This window comes from Rhopilema esculentum, chromosome 7 (genome assembly GCF_057945365.1).
Source record: "Rhopilema esculentum isolate cy_ngs chromosome 7, ASM5794536v1, whole genome shotgun sequence".
In the NCBI taxonomy this organism is placed as follows: Eukaryota; Metazoa; Cnidaria; class Scyphozoa; order Rhizostomeae; family Rhizostomatidae; genus Rhopilema; species Rhopilema esculentum.
Window position 1 is genome coordinate 10,165,232 of NC_142821.1, and position 26,380 is coordinate 10,191,611.

General features: G+C 36.0%; 3 protein-coding genes across 5 annotated transcripts in view; 2 read left to right on the forward strand and 1 right to left on the reverse strand.

The window, feature by feature from the left end:
• Window positions 1-26,380, reverse strand: part of LOC135683615 (uncharacterized) — a 27,628-nt gene continuing 1,248 nt past the window's right edge. The window contains exons 1-2 of one of the 2 annotated variants that reach the window (XM_089109280.1): window positions 14,233-14,367; window positions 1-3,980 (exon numbers count right to left, since the gene is read on the reverse strand). In XM_089109280.1, the coding sequence (XP_088965406.1) occupies window positions 1,969-3,972 (2,004 nt within the window). In that variant the 5' untranslated portion in view covers window positions 3,973-3,980; window positions 14,233-14,367 and the 3' untranslated portion in view covers window positions 1-1,968. Of the gene's footprint in view, window positions 3,981-14,232; window positions 14,368-26,380 lie in introns of those variants that run through there. The other variant, XM_065198922.2, reaches the window with a different exon arrangement.
• The window catches only part of LOC148959975 (uncharacterized), a 23,743-nt gene continuing 8,143 nt past the window's right edge, over window positions 10,781-26,380 (forward strand). The window contains exon 1 of one of the 2 annotated variants that reach the window (XM_089109286.1): window positions 10,781-10,904. The gene's annotated coding sequence lies outside the window, so the exon portion shown is untranslated. The remainder of the gene's footprint in view (window positions 10,905-26,380) is intronic. The other variant, XM_089109290.1, reaches the window with a different exon arrangement.
• LOC148959976 (uncharacterized) lies at window positions 17,242-20,658 on the forward strand. Its single transcript, XM_089109292.1, has 2 exons — window positions 17,242-17,358; window positions 17,942-20,658. Exons 1-2 carry the CDS (start codon window positions 17,299-17,301, stop codon window positions 18,317-18,319), a joined length of 438 nt encoding a protein of 145 aa, XP_088965418.1. The 5' UTR covers window positions 17,242-17,298; the 3' UTR covers window positions 18,320-20,658.

The window sequence follows — 26,380 nt, forward strand, 5'->3', positions numbered from 1 at the left end:
TTGTAAAATGTTTGCTTTTTTCAAAGCCATTTGCAATGATAAATCATAAATGTACGGTGATACACTCGTTGGTCAATTTTTTTGCAGTGATAAAACTAAAACAAAAGAGAATTAGTAGTGGAAAAGTAGAATTGCAGCAACTACCAGTAGACAACATATAAAGCTTAAAAAAGACCTTTACAATAATACAAACACGAACATAACAGTAGTAATGATCATAATCTATAAAATCTCTTTAAAATTTTATCGAATTCAGTATCTAGACGCTATCTAGTTTGTTCTGTTTATCATCTTCTTCTTTGTGATCTTTGTTCTTAAAAATTCTTTTAAATCTAGACCATTTTTCCTCGTTGAAATCTCTTGTTAAGCTAGGGTGAAATACAGTGTAATTCAAAAACTTTACATACAGTTAGTTCGATTGTTGTGGTCATAAAACTTTTAAAGGCAACATCCAACTGTGTAGCGATAAAAATTCCTAGGGGATGCATATTGTATATCAATAAAGTATAATGAAATATAATATAATATGATATAATATGATATAAAATAATATAATGTAATAAAATATAATAGGATATAATATAATATGATATAATACAATACAATATAATATGATATATTATAATATAATATAATGTACTATAATATAATATAATGTAATATAATATAATGTAATATAATATAATGTAATGTAATATAATATAATGTAATATAATATAGCTTTTTGGCATGTTCTTTTTTGTCAAACGTACTTCTTGTTGAAGGATTCAAATTTCTCTCCATAGTAATTTACCTGTGAACTGTGATCGTGAAAGTTTGAAACTATATTATAATGACGTCCCGTGTAGGATCAAAAAATTATTTCAAGGCTTGTTTCAAAAGCAATCACTTGCTACTTACGTTGGTAAGATCAATATTATCATTTTTGATTGATATAAATATAACTTTATATCAATATAACTTTTGATTGATATAACAAAGAGATTAAGATTTTAAACAGGCTCCTGCTTTGACATTATCAATTTTGTGCTTCGTTTATGTGCGAGTCAAAACGATATTGAAGTTTTGTAAGAATAATATCACCTCAGCATCGAATGTCTTTCTATATCTGTCTATAATTTCTATATCCCAAGAGGTGTTTGTTTATTTTGAGCTTCATCTTTTTTGTGCGTGTTTCATCATTTAAACTTTTCTTTGCTTTTCTCTGCAAAAGTTTTCCTGAATATTTTGCCCATTAAAGTAAAATGCACAAATTTTTCTCTAGAACGGCACAAAAAACTTTTAGCACTGTACATTTTGTGTAGAGCTGCACATTAAAAGAATCTTGCTACAAAGTGATGCTCACAACCTTTTTTGGTCATCAAACAACTTTTGAGTGGTGGTATGTATCTAAAATTCCGGACAAAAATGTTGAGACAAAATTCAATTTTTGCAATTTCTACATGACTGTGTCTCTGTTATTTTAAATCCCCCTCTCCCCCAAAGCAATGTTGGATTTGTAGTTCTATCATTTCTCCTTCAAAATCATGCATCCAACATTGAATGGGGGAGGGGGTACGTTATTCTTTTAAGGAAAGTGGAAATATAGATATTCCTTGAAAAGTCTCAACCATTTTTGTCTGGGATTGTAGCTACTGTTAAGGTGTTTCACCGTTAGAATTCAAGCTTAGGTAGATGTCGGCTCATTAAGCAGGAAACATGCACAGTTCTGAACGGACCTGTTGAGAAAAACTCTCAAATGTATGATGTATGCTGGAAAGTATAAATTTACAAAAAAACATTTATTCATGATTATTACATCCCCTACAGTTTCGATCATGTCATTGTGCTGTATCATTGCAGCACACACCTCTACAACACATTTCATCTATGACAAAAATTTATAGACAATTGAAGAGATCTCAACAACGAACTAGAGGTAAAAATACAAATCTTGTCACCGTCAAATGGTAACGTGACTAAATTATTTCAGATTAAACTACACAGTTTATCTAGAGAGGAAAGTCCAAAAACTTCCATTTTTGAAAACACATAGTAGCGAACTAATTCTCTAACGTTTTTGTAATGCTTGTCTTGTTCTTTCTTGCACCTTTTGTCCCAAAACCATTGATAGAATTCAAATGAATAAAGATTGAAATGTATCTTTGCCTGGATCAATCTTTTACAATTTTCCGGACAGACATCAAAGCCAGCAGAGTAACAGAGTCCCACCTTAATAAAATATTCGATATTTTTCTTCGGAGGGGTTTTTGAATTGTAATACTGACCATTTGTTATTGTGTACCTCAGGTGAATTGATGAGCGCGGCATTGGTATCGTCATCTCTGGGGGTACGTTAGTCCGATAATAATCTGGCGACACTTGACTGGCAAACAAATTTTCTCCTCTCCAGTCACCATTTGGGACCATCTGCAAGCGCCATGAGTACTCATTTCTGTGATAGTACCAAACATAATTACACATGATACTAAACTGACAAAGACATTCCATTTTGCCTGGAGTGTTTTTAAACACTGAATCAAAATCCATACTATGATTTCTTGCAATGACCTCTCTCATTTTCAACATATGCTCCGTTTTTATCATAACAGGGAAAGTTGACATGCACTGCATAACTTCTTTTTTGCCGAGAAACAATTCAGTTGTTTCAGCCCAACATTCGTACAGAACTTGGCCAATTTTTGCAATAATAATTGGTTTTCCATTGTCAAATAACAACTGTGGTGTTACTAAGGTGCTAAAAAATGCATCAGTATCGACATACCCGACATAAGGTACATTGGTACATTTATCGGGATACATCATGTCCCAAAACATTCTGGCCTTGCCCCATCCGCGGTATGCATCGATGGAACTTGGATCTCTGTAACATATTTGTGGATATGGCCATTCTGATTTTATTCTGTCTCCAAACAACTGGTCTTCTTTCTTCTCGTTGTCCAATACAACTAAAAGTTTTGCTCGTTCGGGTGGAAAGAAAAGCTTCATAGTGCGAACCAAATTATTTTTATACTCTTGCTCAAAACGCGGACTAGAGGTTAATCTCAAGTATAGCACAAACTCAGGAACGCCATCCCAAGGGTTTCTTAATGGAAAGATTCTTCTAAAGCTCGGTTGAGTTTTCGACCTTTTTATTTGCTTTGAACAAAGAAAATTTGAGACATTCTGCAAACGCCATGAGTAGTCATTTCTGTGAAAGTACCAAAGATAATTGCACATGATACTAAACTGGCAAAGACAATCCATTTGATTGCTAGGTGGAGGGTTTTTAAACACTGAATCAAAGTCCGCACCATGTTTTCTTGCAATGAACTCTCTCATTTTTATCATATGCTCCGTTTTTATCATAACAGGGAAAGTTGACATGCATTGCATAACTTCTTTTTTGCCGAGAAACAACTCTGTTGTTTTAGCCCAACATTTATGTTCAACGTGGCCAATTTTTGCAATAATAATTGGTTTTCCATTGTCAAATAACAACTGTGGTGTTACTAAGGTGCTAAAAAATGTATCAGTATCGACATACCCGACATAAGATACATTGGTACATTTATCGGGGTACATCATGTCCCAAAACATTCTGGCCTTGCCCCATCCGCGGTATGCATCAATGAAACTTGAATCTCTGTAGCATATTTGTGGATATGGCCATTCCGTTTTTATCTTGTCTCCAAACAACTGGTCTTCTTTCTTCTCGTTGTCCAATGCAACTAGAAGTTTCGCTCGTTCGTGCGGGAAGAAGAGCATCATAGAGGGAACCAAATTATTTCTATATTCTTGCTCCCAACGCGGACTAGAGGTTAATCTCAAGTATAGCACAAACTCAGGGACGCCATCCCAAGGATTTCTTGACAGAGCGATATCTTTAAAGTTCCGTTGAGTTCTCGTCGTATTCATTTTCCATGAACAAAGAAAAATGGTGGCAAGGGTAGTGGTTGCTAATACCAAAGTGATGACGTGATAGAACTGCATGTTTGCATCTGTTAAAGAAAATCAAAACATTTGTTATCATATGACATTTTGTGTTGATGATTTTAAAACCTTGTTCACACGACCAATCCATTTGATATAGATATCATTTTACAGAAAAGACAGAAACTGTTAGAGAAAAAACAGAAAATTTGCTTTCATATGACACTTTGTGCAAATGACTCTTAGTTTGTAAAGGTTTGTAAGTGAATCATGAAGAACTTGTAAAATTGCTAGAATGTTTTGATTTATTTGGGAAAGACATCCGTCTTCTTTGAAATCCGTCTTTCAGATCTCGTCAATTTTTATGGCGCGATGATTTGAGGGGGCTATAGGGCATGGAAGAATTCATCGTGGGTGGATATAACTTAAGAAACTTACGTTATGAAGACGATACTGTGTTAATAGCCCAAGCAGAAGAAAAGTTACAGCGCCTTGTGGACTAAGTAGTAGCCTGTGCTCCAGACAGGCTAACAAAGTAGTGGTAGAAAAAGACTGAACATATCGTACTAAGCGGTCAGCCAGGAAAGTCCTGTCAGTTAAGCATTGTCAATTTTTTTAATTACATAGGAAACTTAAGCCTTGGGAGCTCGCATGCGACGAAGATCTTGCTAAATGTGGCGTGCAAATGAAAACGAGGATGTGACGACGAACTCCCCAAATGTTTAATGATGGTATTTGCGGTGCCGAACTCTAGAGTTAGCCGTCGTATTCAGCTACGACGATTTCTAGAAAATGTGGTGGTAGGTTTCTACGATGCTCAACTCCAGATGTCGTTGTCACACAATGACGAAGACCAACCATTACAACGACAGATTTTTTACCCTGATGCCGCGTCAAGTATTTCAAGCAATTGACGAGGCTCGCAAAACAGCAGATCGTGAATTGCACAGATTGAATATCGACATTATGGCCCTGCAGGGACTCCAAGACAATGGATCTTACATGGAGGAACATTGACAAGGTTAAAATGCCGAGGAACCGAGAGAACATGGAATTGGCTTTGCCGTGAAAAACACGTTGCTCCAGATGATTTAACATCCAACAGATGGCACCGAGAGAATCCTCAAGATGCGTCTCTCAACGACCGACGGCTTAGTCAACATCATATGTAACGTATGCCCCAACATTACAGGCTACAACAGAAGCAAAGGATAATTTCTTCGCTGTGAGTGCCGATAATTCGTTTTCTTCTAAATGTTCAATTTTAAATCGTATTTCTGCAATCATATGTATATATGCCCCAACATTACAGGCTACAACAGAGGCTTTTGGAACTCTGCTGTTACCATAACCTATGTATAACGAAGACTTTCTTCCAGAACATAGCCTGTCACATTGCCAAGCATAGTGAATTGAAAAGCCCATTTTTATCAAACCATTTTACCCGGCATTATATCTTATCGCACATATTTTCGAAATTCCTAGTTCTTCTTTTGGCAACATAAACATAGAGCCTGTGCACCCAAAAAGTCACTTGATACGCAGAAAGTGCGGACAACAACCTCCAGTGCTTCCACTTTTGTTCAACAAAATTCCCGAAAAAATCCTTAAAACTTATTATCTCTTGCCGGTTTTGAGACTTTTCCCTTGTTTTGTTTCATAATTTTCAAAATTTAAGAAACATTCAGGATTGGCGGGTAGCAACAAAAGAGTTCTTAACGTGGACCACCTATCCTAACAGAACACCGCGAATCACATCTAAAAATAAGAAATCAGTTCAACATGTTACAAATTGGGCCAGTGGCGGACTGGCACAATGGGATACCAGGAAATTTACCAGTGGGCCCCTGTCAAAAGAATACTTTATTATTGTCTTCATAATAGATGTGGCCCTTCATGCAAAGTGAAAATCAATCGCAAGGGTTTTTAAGACCAATATGTTGAAGTTCAAAAGTAAAAGACCCTGTTCTCTTTGTACCAAAGCCTCTAAATAATCGAGTCGAACAGATACATATCAAGGCGTAGAATGTACAAACGAAACAAAAATCAAAGGAAAGATGCTTCTCTTCACTTATTGTTTGTAAACATTCTGATTCAGAAAAGAAAACTACTATAGAAATAGATATAAATACCTTGAAGATAATTAAACACCGAGCTAGCCAAGTTAGAAAATGAAAGATAATTAAACACCGAGCTAGCCAAGTTAGAAAATGAAAGATAATTAAACACCGAGCTAGCCAAGTTAGAAAATGAAAGATAATTAAACACCGAGCTAGCCAAGTTAGAAAATGAACAAAAAATGGGTTGCCAGTCAAGAAAACCTGCAACTTCTTAGGATCCGTTGGAGTTATCTTTCCAAAGTTACGCTTGAGTAAATTTTTTAAATATTTTCTAACCTATTTTTGCAAAAAAATGGGGGAGTCCATAGCCTCTACTAGCCAAATGGCTGCGTGGTGCCTATTTATTTGGTATGGCCGTTTCTCATGGGCACCTTTCGTAATCCTTCTTCAATGATTACAGTTGCTAACAAAAAGAGAGAAATATTAAAATGAATTATTTTACAAAATAATGCCATTGACATAGGGTGCTCATTGCAGCGTAATTATTTAAAATGACCATAAAGATTGTAGAAACGGGATGAACAGGGTAGGGCGTCGCTTTGGAAGGGATGAGCCGAAGGAGTTGAGAGAAGGGAGAGGTGCAGTGTCTCTAAATAATATATGAGGGGATCTACAATCCCAGACAAAAATGTTGGGACAAAATGCAATTTTTGTAATTTTCTCTTTACCTTGCCCCTGTAAATTCGAATCCCCCTATTCCCCCCGAAGCAATGTTGGATTTGTAGTTCTATCATTTTCTCTTCAGAATCATGCGTTCAACATTGAAGTGGGGTAGGGGGGGGAGTTACTTTTGAAAGGAAAGTGAAAATATAAGCTTTCCTTGAAAAATCTCAACCATTTTTGTCCGGGACTGTAGCTAGTTAGGGTCGGAGTGAATAGGATTCGATATGATTGTAGAAGAGAAAGATTGAGTGAGCTGACTAGGTTGACTTTGAAAAAGTTGAATTATGAAATCCTTTTATTTTTTGATGTTGTAAAGTAATAATTCAATTTTACAAGCCTCCATCTATTTTATATATAGATCTCATTGTTAAACTCTTTTCAACTTCTTGCACATATAAGTTTAGGCCTTTCAAATTTCATTTCAAATTCAAGCCAAAATTGTATAATAGCAAGTTCATGAATATTGCGTGGGATTTTTTTAAGGCGACTTCTATAAACGGTTCGAAATAATTGTTGTTATCACGCTAGAACCAATTTGCAGTCATTCTAGAATTTCAAATTTTCAAACTTTTTCTCAGCGCTAACGATAGTGGAAGCCACAATCAAAGCATTTAGCCTTTTCACTAAAGCAATCAACGTCTTCAATAAAATATGCATGTGAATTTCCTTTGCTAGGCAGTATGTCCACATTGTTCTCAGAACCTCTTTTCATGGCCACGATATTCATGCATCGTTGATTCAAAGCACAAATAAACAATCAGAATGAAGAACCACAATAGCGTAATTTCCTTAAGCGTCACGACTGACAATGAACTGATGATTCTATTATTCCAGCCAACAAAAGTACATCATTTACCTCTTTTTCTAAGTTAATGATAAGTTTTCAGACAAAGACTTTTACCACAAAAGCGCGGATTTTCCTAAGCCTATAGGCTTGGTTTTTTGACAAAAAAATTGTTTAATTTTTCAAGAACTAATAGTGAGATGATGATTCTATCATTCCAAACTAGTGAAATAAATAACTCACCTTTTTTAGGTATAGGATATTCAATATCTATTTTGGAACAAACACCTCAAAAACTCTTATTTTCCTATAGGATATAGGCTTGCTTTCTTGTTAAAAAACAAGTGTTGCATTTTTCAAATTTTCGTCATCATTTTATCATTTCAACCTGCTGAAAAGTATTCTCACATTTTTTTGAACGTCTTCAATCTCAAGGTTTATCTTTAAAAAATAACTCTGACATAAAAAACGCAGATTTTTTCAAGTTTATGGGTTGGTTTTTTCTCCGTAAACGAAGGTTTAAGTTTTCAAATTCTGATTCTCGTATCACGATTCCAACCAATAGTACCTACTAAGATACTTTATTTACCTCTTTTAATCTTAACGTTTTTATCTTCTAAAGGTATGTCTTTAAAGAAATTTTGACCTGAAATAAACGCTTTTTAGAAGGAACCACTTTATCAGGAACCTGCATGTAGAAGCTGGAAAAAATTAAAGAACTATTCCTCAGGGAAAGTAATAGCTTATGTTCAGACAGATAGAAATTGAAGAGATTGGGCAGTTATTTTAGTCTGTAATTATTGGGTGGACGAACCAGCAGTTGTTTAAAGGTCTGTTTGCTTTGGCATCATATGCACATGCGTTAAGTTTTTGATATTATTGTCACATCGCATAACTGATTCTGTGACGTGATAAGAACATTCGTGCCTCTTATATTTATTATTATGGTTTCGTATATTTGCAATCTTTGCGAATTCCATTCTGTGTTTGTATGAGAATGTTCAACTGAGATCCTGCTCTCAGCTTGCCCGATCTCACCTCTCGGTATGAAATTTTCTTATCTATCATGGCCCCCACTTTTAAATTTTTAAACAAATTTTCCATCCCCCAAACTCTTAAGACCCCAATGGATTAAGCACATGAGAGTACCTTTTCATACAACCTTCATAATTATTCAAATTACCCAACAAATAATTTTCCCAAACAATGACTGTATCATCTCAAATTTGAGAAGTTTACATCAAATTCTTCTGGTCCCTGGAAAATATTGAAAATTGTCCTTGACAAAGCATATTTGCCTGCAAAAGTTAAACTATTACCTACTAATGATTTTGTTGTTAACACACTTTAGCTTTTATTTATTCAGTTGTATTATTGCTCTAATTAAGGCTAACAATCCCTTAATAAGCCTTTTATAAGGTAAATTTTGAATGGCTCTCAAAGCTTCTTTTGAAAACACAAAGTTCAGTGAAAAAAGTCAATCATTAAAGGTATACAAAATGTTACTTGATATACATATAAAGCCAAAATACACAGGGAAAAAACTAAATTTGTTTCTGTTTGAGTCACTAGGCACTCTAGACGAGCTTTTTTGCTTCATTTCTGTTCGCAATGATCTTTTTTTTGATAACATTTTACTTTTCTTATGTTTCTCTTCTATGTCTGTGACATAAGAATGTGATCTTACTCTTCAATATAAATGGATAAAACTTTCAAAAGTATTTGTTGCTACTTCTTTGTCAACATTAAAGTCTACTCCGGCAATGATACATGAAATATGTGCCTTCAAAGTGGTATCTTGTAAACAAATTTGAACAAGTTTATTTGCATTCACACCTTTGCAAGAACCATGTATTTCCTTGTGAAAATGAATTTCTGCCTGTCTAAAAACATTGACATCATGTTGGTTAACCTTCCAGAGATCCCCTCTGTCTTTCATATCGATTAATGTTTGTGCCTCATCTGTTTTTGCACTTTTCAAAATGGCTAATGTTTGCATTCCAATCTCCGTTGTTGCATTTGAGCTGCTTCTAACCTTAAAATATATTTTTTCTGAAGCAGTACCCAGACAAGTATTGCAATGCATTTATTTCCCTGTCCTTGAGAATTATCATATCAGTACTTGATGCTTCGGCCAAGATTTCTCCAACAATTGAGTTTCCAGACAGATGTGCTAAACATATATTTGCTAATTCTGTCAGCAAAAACTTTGTTTCATCAGTGTTTAGTCCTGTTACCGACAAATTTTGACTTGGCAATAACAACTTATAGAAGTTTGTATAGTATTTTTCAGCATTTCCTTTAAACTCTTGAAATATAGGGAGAAAGACCTTGTTGAGTTCAATGCATTCTTCTAAAGATACTTCAAAATCTTTATAACTGTGGCGAATGACTTCCGGAAAACAATCATCCAATGAAAGTTTCTTGGCAGCTTTCCTGATGTAAGTTCGAAGTTCCAATGGATGAATTTCAGGTTTCTCTGAGGAATACGTCCACCTGTCCGGGTATGGGATGTTTTCCCCTAATGTGGCGCGCTAATCCTCGTTTCGTTTTGTATTTCTTTTCACACTCGGATCAGTCAAAGTTTTCTGTCTCACATGCAGCCTACAAATATGAAATGGTACAATAAACATTACTGTATAGAAAATCATATAAACTTTATGCATAATCGTTTTGTTTTTGGCAGCTACAGTGTAAAAATGTGTTTGTTTACAGTTGTGCAGACATCGGTTGTCAAGAGCCCAAAATGTTATGTCACGTCCGGAAAATTCAAAGATAAATAAATTATCTTCTGATAATCATCACACTGCGAAGGGCTGTAGTACCAAGAAAAATATTCAGTTTGTAGCCAAGAAAGGAACTCCGGGCTTTCTTAGAGTCTATGTGGGCCTGTTTCTCGGACCATCACAGTCCGCAGTCAAGATAAACATTGACAAAAAAGAATGAGTTACCTCTATCTTAAGCTCTTCTATTTTTTAGTTAACTCCAATACTTTCGTTTAGAATGTCTTCATCGCAGAAATCCGGAAAAACGTCGAGATCAACACAATTCAAAAAGCCGATGTCATCCATTCCGTAAGCAAGTGCTTGCTTCGTCGATATGCGCCTAGAGGTTGTTGTCGTTGTTCCCCTAACATCGATAATGAGATAACAATACTTCTATTGTTTGGTTCCAGACAGATCTAAAGACTGTTCCAGATTTGTTTTTTCTATGACTATGGTTCAATGATTGAACTTCAATCGGACATTCGGTGAAGAATCTTCCTAGACATTCTATTCTGCTAGAGATCTTTGAAACCAAGAGAAAAGTTATAAAAACCGGGAGACTGAGAGAAAGCAGTCAAAACCAGGAGTCTCCCGGCTGAACCGGGAGAGTTGACAGGTCTGGATCATCTTCGGACTTTGAAAGGAGAACATATATAGCAGGTATAATTGTGGTTTTCCTGGATAATATTCAATACTTTGAATCTATGTTTAACTAGTTTTATCACGATTCAATGTCACTGCAAGTATACAGTCATAGTCATGCTAATTGTTTTATATTAAAAGTTTTGTAATAAATTGTTCTGTTGTTGTTTATAGCAGCAAAAGACATTTTTAATTGATAATTAAGACTGCTATTCCAGTGACCTTTTACTGAAATCTCATACATTTACAAGTTTACACAAGAACACGCGATAATTTGTTTACAAGCTGGCTAAGTTTTCTAAACATGCATGTTAATGTGTGTTAGGAAAATCATGTTAATCTGTGCAAAATCTGTATTGTAAATGGTATTATTTTGGCCTTGATATATGCTCACCATGCTAGGACTTTTCATTCTACTTGATCCCATCTTATAGATGCATCAAAGAATTCCTGTAAAAAGGGCCACTATTTTCCAAAATTTTCAGAAAAAAGGCCGTAAAAGAAATTGTTATATTCATCCAATTTAAGAGATAAGGGTCAAATTGAAAAGTTGCAAGACAAGCATGATTGCATTTGGTCCGTAGGGTTGACCTGCTGGCTTCAAAATTTGGCGTTTGCTTTTACCAAGACATTCATATCAAATTTTCACTGTACTCTCTTATTCAAGTCAACATTTCTCAAAACATGTTTAGAAATTTCTTATGCCAAAAGTTAGCAAATTTTCAAAGCCGATCATGCAAAGAAAATAATAAATTCTCTAGAAAGATTGAAGAAGAAACATTTTGGGCAACATTGAAAAAAAAATTGAGCATGGCAGGGAACGAGACCACTATGATTACCATTTAGGCAGCAAAAAAGCAAAGCCTTATTCACGAAACAGAATTGAATTGTGAAGCTTCCTAACGTATTACAATCACTTCAGTTGTTATAATCCATGATAAGACCACACCTGTATGCACGCAGATCCATTTTCATAGAACAGCTTGGGATGTCCAAACCTGCAAACACAGTTTCTAGAATTTAAAGGCAGTCTGTCCCCTATTGTTCTCAATTTTATTTTCATGGGAATGAAATTCATGCATTCAGAGCACCCATATAATCATACGATGGTACACTCTAACCATTCTTACAGTATCTCACACTGAGTCGTGTTTGCTCCCCCGGATGTACATGTCACATTAAAAACCATCCCCCTCCTTAGCAAATGGTGTGTTAGTGCGTTTCCTAATAGTTCTGTCAAATCTCTATATCATGGCAAGCAAAGGATATAGTTACTACCTGAGGTGGCACCATGGTTGCCGCTGAGGGAGGAAATTTTCGAATTTTGATGCTTCTAGTTCCCTGGAAAATGCACTCTTTTAAGAAAATTTCACTAAAGCAATCCTCCTAATCCTATTGAAAATTATTTAGTGCAAAAAAATTTAACAGCAGATAGAAACAACAATTTCACCATATGGTCTTGTAAAATACCAGGTTGTCAGTTACTTCTAATGCTAGATAAGAAGCAGCACTGGTTGTCAATTTTGATCCCTCTTTTCATCTTAGCATGCCTTTTGAATGTTCAAAAAATTTGGAGCTCATAGTGAATTGCAGTTGACACTTCTACTGAGAAACTACGGAGAAAAGCAATCTTCAAGTCTTCAAAACATAAGTTTGTTTACCCTCAAGAAAGATAAGGGCAGGAGGGGCAGTGTTGGTGCCGAGGGCAAATCATGGAATTTTTCTACTAACATAATCAAGTATTCCTAGGTGGGAGGGGGACGAGGATGGAGTAACATAATAAAGTATTAACTTGAATACAGTGCCACACATACAGCTTTTTACCATTGTAAAATGGAGGTCTAAAATCGCAAGAGATGATCCAAAGACTGATACTTTAAAGAATGACGGTTTCTTGCGAGCGACAATACTTTTCCTTTCCGTAGGATTACCCCTCATTAGAATTACGTCATGTTACGTAGTCATTGGTTATATTGGGTAACATTTTATGCATAGTTTTGCTTTTCTGGTATTTTCCTTGTACATATAAATATACGTAGTTAGTTAGATTCAAGGAGATTTAGAGAGAAATTCAGAAGGTATAGACATGAAAGGCTAAACATCAGAAGGAAGCTAACTGTTTTGCCCAAGCTCTTGCAACCCAGTTTGCATTTAGGACAGGCAGTGCTTGAGAAAGACTGTGTCTCGTTATACATTTCATTGGATTGTTATAAGTATTAGAGTTCGCTGAGAACCGTTTTTGGTTATGTTAGCTGTTTAGATTAAAGTTTAGCCTTGGGATGTTATAAGATGGGAATGGAAAGGAAAAGTATAGCCGCTCACAAGAAACCGTCATTCTTTGAGGTTTCAGTCTTCGGATCATCTCCCACATGCACAAGGGGGATATCCTAATAATCTACGTAATATACAAAATACCTATGTATACAAAAAACCAAGTGAAATTGATAAATTTAGCTCTGTTACACCATCAAAGATTCTAAACATAGAGAAAATGTTGAGAAAATTATCCATACATAAAAATAGATATTAAATGGCCTTGTTACTGTTCCCAATATTTGGTTTTGTAAAAAATCATGGCTGTTATAAATGGGCTGGTTGTAAAATTTAGATTGCCTGCTAAGTTTTTTTATTTATCCTCCTTAGGTTCCTGAGAGTACTTCTGAGGGAACAGATGGTTTGTTAATCATCTAGTATCTTTGTCGCTCTCCCTCTTGTGGCTGACCTTGTCATGGACAAACTTTTTATCCTTTGCGTTTTTGTGCTGGTGTCAACATCTTTCTAATATTTGATTTTATGACATGAAGCAGGACCTATTTTAGTGTGCTGTATTACACACTTTGTGCAGTATTAATTTAAAAACGTGCAGTATTGATTTCGAAAATGTGCAGTATTCAATTTTGGGATTTGTTAAAATGTCTAATTGCCGCTATCCCAGATTCTCGCTTTGTTCACAAAATTTGAATTTTCCCCGTCAGTTCGATATAGAGGTCATGTATTGTAAACCCCGTATGACCGTCGGAAAGTATCTCCTAAATAACTTTGAACGAAATGTGCCCAGAAATTTCCAAAAATTGCAACAACAAAATTTCCTACAAAAAATATAATCATAAATGTGCAGTATTAAAAATTTCTTAAAATAGGCCCTGACATGAAGGTCTCTGAAATACCTAAAGCCTTATTCTCTGAAATACTATTGGGGATGTGAAAGCCCCATCACCCCACAATGGTTATAATCCATTACAAGACGAACAGCTCGGGGTGTCAAATTTTAGGCCTTCCCAACACAAATTCTAGAAAAGCGCTTAGCTTTTGACAAATGTACTCTGATGATTATGAAGATAATTACCTGAAGTCAATACTTCGTAGCATGGAGCATCGGATAATAAAACTTGAGCGCAACCAGGGTAACCAGAGCTTAGAAGTGGCCGAAGCCAATACCACAGAGGCACAGTTACTCTTATTCTGTGGCCGAACCATGCCAGTGAAAATGCCGGCGAAAAGATGACATGCTAGAATGCGCGCACTATTGTTCGCCTATTGTAATACCATATAAAAGCATTTCAACGACTCGTTCATTCACGAGGTACGTTCATACAACGATTTTGTCCGTCTTACAAACAGTGCATAGGGGGGTGGCCGAATTGATCCTTTTATAAAAACTCACCATCGTTTTTCTAATTTTCATTTACATACACAATCAAATAGTTATCGTGCATTTCGTAATCTATATTCTATGCCAAAAAAGGTCAGTCACTCTGTTCCTAGCACATTACGGCTTTGCGCTTGGAATATCAACGGTTTAAAAAAGTTAAAAGCAGCCGAGGCATTTGGTGATCGTGACAATGATCTTTCTCAAGCTCTGGAAAATAATGATATTGTTTGTTTGTCTATCTGAAACATGGCGAGATCAAGGTGATCCCGAATTTTGTGATCTTAACGAAAACTTTTCTGTCTTCCATCAGTTGGGGTGCAGAACTTCTCGCTATGGGAGGTCTTCTGGCGGGATGCCTCTTTTCGTTCGTAACTCTCTGGCATCATGGTGCCATATTTTACAATCGGATGCATATCATTGTTGGTGTCGATTTGATAAAATTGCTTTTGGCCTTGCCGATGATCTCTTTGTTTGCTTTGTTTATATTCCACCGAGTGACTCAATTTGGTTTAAATCTGGCAGAAGCCTAAATTTTAATATCTTACAAGACGAATGTGCTAATTATGACGCAAAAGGATCTATTTTAATTCTTGGTGATTTCAATGGTAGAACTGGGACATTGCCAGATTTTATCGTAAATGATTCAGTAGACGATTTTCTACCGGTCGCTAATGATTACTCGCCAGACACTGCCCTAATTACTAGGCAATCTAGTGATAATACAATTAATCATAGCGGTCGATTGCTAATTGAATTCTGTAAAACTGCAGGCCTTCGGATCCTTAATGGCCGTACTGATAAAAACCGCTCATCACATTTTTCTTGTTTCACGTCCAATGGTAACAGCACAGTAGATTACGCTCTTGCAAATGAGAAAACATTTGGTCTGATTAGTGGCCTTAAAGTTAGGAACATGAGTAGCTTGTCCGGTCATTCTCCTATTGAGATCTCAATTAAGCGAAGTGTTAATTGTAATAATTCAACAGTTAGCTCTAGCAAGCCCGACAATGTATCTTCCTCGGCGGTTGATGTTCTTATGAGCAATTACACAAAACAATACATCCCCAGTGTTGATTCCCATCAGAAAATTAAACTTTTTATCGAAAATGATAATACCCTGGGTTTTCTGGAAAATTTGGAAACTGATCTTGATGACAAGTCCATTCCTGTTGGTCATACTGTTGCATTAATGCGCAAACATTTAACTCAAATTGCGGAAGGTTGTCTTAGAACTAAGAAAATTTTTTCTAGTAACGTACCGAAGAAAAAACATTTTGTTTGGTTTGATAACGAGTGTAAATCCAGCAAAAAACTGCTAAGTACTTCACGTAAGGCCTTACAAGCAGCCCTGAGACTCAATAAACCTGACCCAATACGTTATAATACTTTACATGAGGTTTACAAATTATAGAAAAAGAGACACAAAGCTCTTTTGAAAAGAAAACGCGCTTCCTACCTTACAAATGCGAAAGAAGAGCTTTGGCTGCTTAAAAATGAATGTCCAAAGCAGTTTTGGAAAAATCTTTCAATGTCATCTTCCAGTAAATCGTCAGTTTTATTTGACAGTACAATACTTCCTATTCTAAATTATGCCACTGACGTATGGGGATTTGGTACATGGGAATGCCTGGAAAAAATTCATCTTATGGCTTGCAAGTCAACCCTAGGTGTTAAAGGATCTACAACGTCTCTTGGGGTTTATGCGGAGTTGGGACGTTGTCCGTTGCTTGAACATAGACATATTAATATCTTAAAATTTTATATTCGTTTAATAAATCTCGATTCCTCCAGATATGCATACAGAGCTCTTCAAATGTTAATTAATGATGCAGATTCCGGTGTTTCTAATTGGGTCAGTATTGCCCGTTCCCTGATAACCCTTTACAGAATACATACAACCGATAACTCCATTATCGTGAAATCAAAAGTGTCTTCCCATTTTAGGTCAAAAATTATGGAAAATTTAAAAGAACAAACTATTCTCAATAAAAAGCTTTGTACATACGCATCTTTCAAAACTGTTTATAAGTTTGAGCATTACTTAGACTTGATACCTAGCAAAAAGAAAGATCCAACTTTGCAAAACTACGTCTCAGTGCCCACAACCTCAGGATTGAAACAGGTAGATACGGGAAGAATCCTATTCCTAGGATTGATAGAAAATGTCCGTATTGTCAATCTTTTAATAAAACTGCTGTGGAGGACGAAATTCATTTTTTATTAGTTTGTCCCCTTTACGAGACTGCTAGGAATTCTATGTTATCTATGATTTATTCAAAATTTCCCAGAATATCATCCCTTGACCTTTGTGATAAGTTTATTTGGTTGATGAGTCAAGAAGATACGGATTGTCTGATATCGATAGCGATGGCTTTTGAGTCACGGGAATCTTTTGGGAAGTCCTCTACGTGCATATCCTCGTAACGTAAACTTTCCAGCTCGTCATCATTTTTTTTATCTGTTTATCTTTGTATTAGCTGTTTGCTGTTTTCTGAGATTTATTGTTAATTTGTACTTATGTTCTGAGATTTATTATTAATTTGTAATTATGTCAACTTGTATGTATGGTAATTGTGTTGGCGATGGGCCATTTCGGCCTACAAGCCTTATATAAAAAAAAAAGAAATATGGTTGGAAATATGACTGGATAGGAAACTAAGCTGGAGAACAAAACAATAGGTTCTTATCAAAATGATGCGCGCGGTCATTTCCGGTTGCGCTTTTTAGTGGGAAGATCTCTCGACGTTGAACTTCAAAAAGATGGAATTTGAATATTTTTCAGACGACATCAACTTAGAAGACTTAGAGATGGCGGCAGAGGTAAATTATGTTTATTTCCACAATTTAATTTTCAGTAAACCAATCTCAATGCGTAGAATGGATCGGCAAGCCGTCTCATATGATGGCCTAACCGGCTTCCAAAACTTTATCCAAAACTTTTTCGTTGCCGCAGAACTACCCGTATATCGTCGATCGTATAAAGCTGCAAGATAGCAAGGTAACATACGATATTAAGCAATACCTGATTAAAAAAAGAACTAATTATTAGTTTCTCCCTCTGAAGCAAAAATATGGAAAAGGATACAACAAATATATAACATGGAACGGGACCGGTAGTTGTGATGAAGAGGGTTTTTTCGCAAAAAAGTGATTCTGTTATTTCAAGTAGTAAGCATTTACATATTGATATGCTAGTGCTTGAGCATAGCTTCATTTTGTCTCCAAAATAACAATGGCATCATCTCTCGAATTTTATTTTAACTTGCCTCCTATAATAAATTCCATCAAGGAAGTATTTGCTCTTTTTCCCCAGCCCATTATAAATACCATTGATATATATTTTATCATACTAACTAGTTGATGTTACATAAGTAGACACTATAATTATTTGCTTTGATTACAGGAAGTAACTGTGGCATTTTGCAGTGACAAAAACACGCAATTGATTCTTGGAAAAACTCAAATGAAAAAGAAAAGAAAAAGACAGACAGAGCCCAAACCAAACGCAGGTCTTCTTCCAAATATCAACATCAGTTCAGTTTATAAAGAGGCATTGAAGGCTATGTCTGAAAAAGAGATGCTTCAACAACTATACAGTGCCACAATCAAACGCCTTCTTGATGCACCTTCTCCAAATTTAGACTTTCTTAACAAACGCCTTGAGGATACGGTAGCAGGAAAGGCAGTTTCCCTTGACAAAATGTGGCAAAAGTTCCATCAAATATGGACAGACAATGAAATTGTTACTCAACTACAAGATTGTCTTGAAATTGAACAATGATTCTCCTCCTGGCTTATTTTTGAATGTCAAGAAGTAATTGCAAAGAAAAACTATGCAATAACAGAAGACAAGGAGGTAGAGAAACAAATTTTATCTGGCAATGAAAAAGAAGTAGTGACATATATTTGTGGTGCAATCCTTAATAAGCTCACAAAAAAAACCTATGACAACATGCGTAAAGTTGAGGAAAATAAAACTGGATATTTTTTGTTAAAAGAACGATTGGAGGTCTTAAATGCTTGTAAGGGAGAAGAGGGGAGGCAAGAAGGCTCAACCAGACTTATAAACACTCTAACTAGGGGAGGTTTGACATACCCAAAGGAATCTTTTGCAAAAATACTAGAAAAAACAGAGCTTGTTTTCCGAGACCACATCTCCACCCAGAAAACAAGGATAAATGTGCAAGAAATTCTGGGCAACTGTCTACAAGAAGATGCAATTTTGAGTAATTTGAGTAGAGTATGCCAAAATTGTTTGGCCTCAGAACCTGTAAAATAGGCAACACTAAAAGACTGCATCTTAATGTACATAAAAATCAGGGCTCATTCACATGAACAAAAGAAGCAGTGATTGTTATTGTGATATGATTCATAAAACAGCATTATAGTAAACAAAACATTAATCGTTTTCATTGCAATTTTTATTATAAATTGGTTTATTATCAAGTTTCTGAAAAGCTGTTACACTATGTATAATTAACTATGCAATGTTGTACTTCATATATATTGAAAAAAATTTCCAGAAAACAAAATAGCTTTTTTTTTTAAAGGCAACTTTAACTCTTTCAGTTTGTTTGAAAAATCTCTGCCAAAGTGATGCGGGGGAAGGCTGGGGAAGGGTAAAAATAAAAATAATATTCTTTCCTTGAGCATCTTTTGGACATGATTTCAAACAAGTTTTTGTTTTGTAATGGCCAAATATGCATGGCTCTTAATGTACAGGGGCACAAGTATGTTAAAATTGAAATTAATACAATACAAGATCCTGTGCTTTGAGAATAAATCATTCATCTTAATTGGAAAATGGTTTCTTGATTTATGAAATGACAGGTGTATGCTGCTGACAGTTTGCAATATGGAGTCAAAAGGTAGAAATGGTCTCATAAAACCAGCCATCTCCCATGTATACCTAAAAAATCTAAGAATAAATGAAGATTTCAGGTCACAACCCAAATTTCCTGATGCCAAAATTATGCAAGGAAAATCAGTTTTCTAAACCAAGGATTGATTAAGTATTCTAACTATAAATTTTACTTGGAAACAAATCAGATTTTACTTTTAATTGATGCTAAAGTAAGTCTTGAAAAATAACGAAAAATGAGTTTGAAAGAGACCCTGGTCATTTCGTTCTCCTTTTCAATGGGCTTGTTGTGATTGTTATTCCTGCTGCTGGCCGCTTTATCCCTTTTGTATTCCCCTTTGGTGTAATGCTTGTTGCAATGCTCCTTTGAATACGAAATTTGTTTTCTTGAAACCCAAAGGAACTAATGTTGGGGTTAGTTGACCTCCGCCCTAAGCTTCTGTGTCTTCCAAAATGGTCTTCCAAAGGGTCTTGGCAAAACCTGTTTGTCAGAACGTATTTGAAGCCATTCTGAAGGAGATATCTCACACATTCTACAAGTGAAAGAGCAGTAGTCTGCAGCCCCTCATATGTTGCCTCACTCAAAAACATCTTTCTTCTGTCCTCATCTGAGAAGTTACCTTTTCTGTTTTTAACTGCATCTTTCCATCTGTTAAGATACACAAAAAACTCATCTTGAATAAATCTAAACCTCTCATCATTTATATCTTTGTATGGCTTGAGGAATGGTTTCATTTTATGGTCTCCCTCTGTAAGTGACCTCACATGGCACAAATCAAAAAACTTGTCAATCATGAGGATATAATTTGCTGTTGCACCTGCTTGAGTGGGACCATACTCCACCATTACCTTGCCAACTGTCTCACTCATAACTTGTGCTGCTAAATTAACACTCATCTTGCTGTATGGGTTAAGATAGATGTGCTCATTTGTTAACTTTGGCAGCTTCCGAACCATACACTTCCTGTCTGATTCATATACATCTACCACATGACTCCAAACAATGTCCTTCTCATTCCACATGAGACGCTTCTTACCAAACCCTGAATTTGCTAAGTTATTTCTTGCAGTTTTCAGCAGATGTGGGGGGTCTGAAAAAAAGAACAAAGGGCGCTTTTCAGCCCCACTGAAGACATTTATTGTCTTGTGAGTTATTTCCTTGTTTTGCCCATGGATTTTAAACAGCTTTTGATTACTAGTTGCCTTATCACAAACAACAGCAATAACCTTTAAACCAACATAGGTCTCACAAAATCCAACTGCTTGCCACATTAAGGGATATAGCATTCCACAGGTGGCAGTACGAGTTGCAAAGTAACCTAAAGAAAATTTCAGTGATGATGCTATACAGCATATCATGAAAACCAATGCATGTGAAGCAACTGATGGTACCTTGCCATCAAAGCCACTGCTCTTCCTGAAAATGTCATTCAAATCTGCTCCAAGATCAATAAATCCTACAAGTTCTCCTGAATGTTTATCGAAAACCAAGTCATCGCTTACGGATACTTCGTCAAACATAAGAATAACATACTTTGCAATTCCATGGAGCTTCTCTGTTTGATCCTTCAAATCATCAAGGACTTCTTTCCTGAAACTAACAGAAGGGTGGACAATGTTCGAATAGTCCCTGAGTGTGCGTTCAGATGGCAACTTCAAAACTAAACTTTGGTTTAGTGCTCTGTAAGTGGAAGGTGAGCGCATGTGCAAATGCAAAGCAAACCTGATCATCATAGGGTGCCATCTTAAACCTTTATCGGATGACTGAAAAGACTTGCACTGTTCCTTCCAGAAAAGTTTCTCAAAAGAATTATCTGGAAATTGGCTAGAAACATTATCAATAATTTTGGTCAGGTCTGCATGCACTTCATTGTCTAGAAATATGCCCTTGGATCTAATTTCTCTTTCCAGTTGCTGTATGGTGACCTCTAGCTTTTTCTCTTTTTGACATGAAATCTGAACTGCCACAACTAGTCGCCTTTTAGCAACCCTTGTTAATGGAGACTTTAGGCTTATTGGTTTTCTAACAGATTGTTTTTCAAAATCCAATTGTCTTTGTATCTTTAAGGCTATCTTTCTGCATTCAGTGCAAGATTCAGAAGACTTGACCAAGGTGTTGCAATGTTTGCTGTATACTTTGTCAACTATTTTGCCACTGACCTTGGCTTTGATAAAGATAAGCTGCTCAGACTTTTTTTGGCCACCTTTTATTATTCTGTCAGTTATGCCTAGGCAAATGTGTCACTCTTGTATTTCGCTTAATAACCAGTGAATTCTTTGTCTGCAAATGCTGTGCTTGTAATTTTTGTACAGAAGGTGATCCACTGGCAGCTCATTGAAATTTGTTTCAACAAGGATTTCTAAAGATTCATCGACAGAGAAATTAAGATCTATTTGACCGTGATTTATCAAAGCAACCTTTATGTAGTTTTCTGTTTCCACTATTGTCACCCAGGGTGCCTTTATCTTTTTCAGATCCTCTTCAGGTCACTGAAGTTTAAATACTTGTATGGCAACTGTTTTTCATCTAAAGAACTCCTTTGAATATGACGTCTTGGTTTTGGTTTTGGCGTAACAATACTCTTTTCAGCCAAGAATTATGTTGGTATAGACCCAACAATCAGGCCCTTTCTTCCTGTTTTTCCTATTAGACGATTTAAGAATTTTAGAGTTCATGCCATCAATGAACTGACTGCAAATCTTTACTGGGGGAGTGGGGGCAGGGTGACAATGGTTACCTTGACTTTTTAGCACCAAATCAGTGCCGCCGGAAAGAAATTCATATTGGGGGAGGGGGGAGGGGTACTGCTGGAAGCCCACCTCTGTCTAGCAAATCAGTTTAGCAAGGGAAGACTTCCATTGTGAAAATTTTAAGGTTTTTCCTCACATATAAAAAATTTCATTTGTCCTATCCTTCCATAGCAACACCCACTTTTCCGAGTAATGCGGCCCCAAAACCTATTATATGACTCATTTGATTACATAAAAACATTTTACGCAAAATAATTATTATTTGATAAAATGAGACAACTTTATGCAACCATTTTCAAAATATATCAAAGCAGTTTGAGGGAGAGGAAAGAAGCAAGAAAACTGAACGTGTTTGATGGCCTAGGACTTACGACTAAAGAAATAAATAGCTTTTGAAAACGTACCTGTTTTAAAACACTCCGGCTTGAAATGTCGAGAGCATATGAAGGCTGCTTCGGAATTGAAACTGGGGTCACATCTGTTGACTACTTTAATAAGCTGAGTTCTCCAAGCCTTTTTCTTTTGACATTTGGTTGAACTTGGTGGTATTTTGTGGAAACTTAGGAGAGGGTTGTGGTCACAAAAAGGTCTTTTTGTAAAATGTATATCAAAATGGCATAAGTATATAAGAATGTTTGAATCAAAGATTTAACCGTCTCGTAAAGCAAAACCTTAACCATGAATTTGTAGGTACTTGGTATACAAATTAAGTTATACAGATAAAAGAACACACTTTGCAAGGAAGGAATCCTTTGACCTTTGCATGTATATCTTTTTTCAATGGCATAATTAAACCTGCTTATTGCTAAACCTGTGTAAGTGTTGTTTCATTCATGAATCTTTGATCCATTTTGGTATTAATCAATTCCAATACTTGCAAAAGACTTTCTTCAAAAGACTTTCAAAATGCATTCTGACCAGTTTTCTTCCAAACAGAGCACAAAGTAGACAAACAGTGTCATCTAGTTGCTCTAAGTGTGCAATTAAATTGTTGTTCCTTTTGAACAGCAGTATTCAAATTTATGCAAAAGCATATCTAGTTTCTTTTCCACTTAATACACGTGGTGATTTATGCACTTTGTGTATGATTATGGGAAAGCTAAATATCTGTTAAAAGTCTTATTCAGCATCAATTTTTGGCTCATTACACAAAAAATAATAAATGAGCCAAGAGTATACAAATTTCCTTACTTTTTCAATGATTTTTTTATGATAAAGTTTTGTATCTGGCTTCCAGATATTTTGCATGATTTCATAATTCTGCATATCTGTCATGCCGGTAGCTTTTAGCTAAAAGTTCCAATGTTTGTCAAATTGACCATAAGAACTGGAAGATTTGGTTTTGATAAAGCATTTGGCTCATCAGATTTGTTTTCTCCACTGATTCTAAAGTCATTTTAATGGAAACATTTTTAATAGAGGAAATCTTGGCTTGCTTTTCTGGTTGCTTCCTTTTTTCATTTTGGTTCTTTCTTGAAAACATGGTTGTTGCAAACAACTTTTTTGCCAGGAAGAGGAACAATATGGTTTGCATTGAATGATGGGTTAAGGTCACAACCACCTGCCTTAGACTATAGGTTCAATTTTTGGATTGCTTTGCTTAGATTACTTTTTGCACTGCTTAGATTTATAACATGCCTTTTTAAACCCCAGTTTCTGGATAAAAGCAAACCATGAACATTTAATAACTCTATGATACACATAGATTGGGCTCCTCTTCCTAACCTGAAAATTTTTGATTAACCATGTTCAACACAACCAATGCACCATTTTTGAAAGAACCTGTAAGTATATCACTAGCTTCATTAGAAACTGAATGAGAAAAGAAAGTTTCCAACAGAGCAAAAGATCTCTCATAAGCAAGGCAAGAAATGCTGCAAGAAAGATGGGAGTGGAAGGCATAAAACTCAGAGTGAAGATAAAATTCAGCAGATATTAATGCTCTCAGTAGATGACACATCTTTTCTAATGACAGAGAATCATTGTACAGGCAGTTTTCATTTTCCCTGAACCTAACCAACAATATATATTTTACATTCTACATAGGCATGCTGAAGCCTGGGGCTGCTGTAGCCCCTTATATCATGACGTATCTTATTTAAGTTGTGGCACTAAAGATATCAGTTGCAGACTTCCATAAGTGTTTGCTATGTTGTCTAGAGTAAAGTTATGACTACATAGTTTTCTGGCAGGAATAGCTTTTGAGATGATGAGTAAATGTAGACTTATGCATATAGAGTTGAGGATTGCAGTTTATTGATTAAATATTTCCTGTCAATTGAATAAATCTTTAATGTTGTTTGAGCCTTGATAAAGAAAAGGATAGAAACCTAAAAATATTTTGACCATTCAGATATTTCTTCAAAGTTAAAAATAACAAAATGGCTTTTGAGGTATAGTAGACCAGAGGGTGGAAGGGGAGCACCACCACCCGAACGGAGAATTTATGAGACCAATCTATTCTGGTTCAGTTTTTTGGGTAGATTTCGAATTTGGGTGTTGATCAACGGTTTAAGGGGGCTTTCCCGAGATATGGGGGGTCTAAAGACAAATTTTAGGGTCAATTGCTACAAGTTTGGTTTCCTCAATAAATTTCAATAAGATAAAGATTGATATGTTCTCTGACTATATCTATGATTGTTGGCTGATATTTGAAAGTGTTTTTCTATATTTAGAATTTAGGGGATTAAGGGAGGTGTGAAAAATTAAATTTTTTCCAAAAGAAAACATTACTGTTACAATATATTTGAATACTATCAAGTCTACCCAAAAAATTTTTCATCTTCATCCTTATCCTCAGACATATCAATGCCTCTTCTTAAGTCTTCCACTTCTACAAGATCGTCAACCTCCACTAGTAGTTTCGAACATCCTCTGGATTTTGCAAAAAAAATTCATTAAACAGTATTAGAAAAGTCACCTTTCCACCCGTGGTGTACTTGAAATGTAATTTGAACGCTTGATGTATCTTAAAAGGCTGTTTTTGCATGGTGGTTGCAAAGAGAAGCTCCAAAAATTTTTCCGTTTAATATCATGAACAGACGATAATCTCTTTTCTCCAAACAACGCACAAGTAAACCTTTCAATCCCCCCAATTACATAATTTATAGGATTACTTGATGCCCCTAGCTTTGCGACAGTTGTGACGAATGCTTTTGTGCCTTGCATAAGCTTCCAACTTTTTCTAAAAAATACCTACCTACCTACCTCCCTTTCTACCTTCCTCCCTATCTACTTACCTACCTACCTCCCTATCTCCCTTTCTACCTACCTACTTAACAGGGGCGGATACAGTATAAAAGTTGACGGTCGCACATAAACAGTACCCAGCAGGCTGTCTAGAGGGCCTCCCTCATGGTCAAGGGTAGTGCCATGATAGGGACCCAGCCCCCCTCCCCCCGGAACCAGAGCAACTAGGTTTAATTTCAAGGGCAAAAACCCTAAAGCTCACAATGTCGATTATTGCAACCACTATAAATAAAAGGAATAATTTCACTTTTTTTCAAGAAAGTCATCTTGATTTTTGGTCTAGAAAATTATTTTCATGCCTTGTAAGCGTCAACTTTCTAACTGCGATTTGTCCCGCTAAGCAAGACTGATACACTTTGATTGATGAAACGCCTTAATGGACGCCCTTATCTTTAGGAGTTGCCTCACCAACGAGGTTTGCAGGCATTGTAGTAGTTTTGAGGGGACTGGGGCCCTGAAACGTTCAAATTGTTCAGTCTAAAAAATTTTCCCTTTTAAAAGGTTTTCCAAATTTTCCAGCAAATCCAAACACGCAGTTGAGACAAAATATCTTGAGATTCAGAAGTGTACACTTCCTGTGCACCGCTTTCGCATAAATAAAGAAAATTGGGATTTTTCTCCTTTACAACTTTCAACCTCATCCACTTTCTTCCCTTGCCAGCAGTTGTGCCGCACAGTAATCTAACATAGTGCTTACAGACTTTTCGTGCCGCACAAATATGTGAAAACTTGAATTTTGATTGGTGAGATTTGGTAAAATATTTGCATAACAAAGAGCCCTGCATATTTGTGCGGCACGGGCGACATGCCTAGTGGGATCGTGGACAGCTGTAGAAGTAAGGGTAGTCGACTTCTTACTACAAAATACTGTGTACTTATTATACCAGGAAAGCTTTACCCTCTCTTAATGCTGGAGCTTTTTGCAGAGTTCGGCATGATGAAAGTTTATATAAGTTTCAATAGTTGCTTCTTCCCCATTAT

Excerpts from the sequence above, each read along its gene's own strand:
- LOC148959976 (XM_089109292.1), top strand. The coding sequence starts at position 17,299 with ATGGAATTTGAATATTTTTCAGACGACATCAACTTAGAAGACTTAGAG. Across the intron at positions 17,359-17,941 it reads ACTTAGAGATGGCGGCAGAG|GAAGTAACTGTGGCATTTTG; the intron begins GTAAATTATGTT and ends CTTTGATTACAG.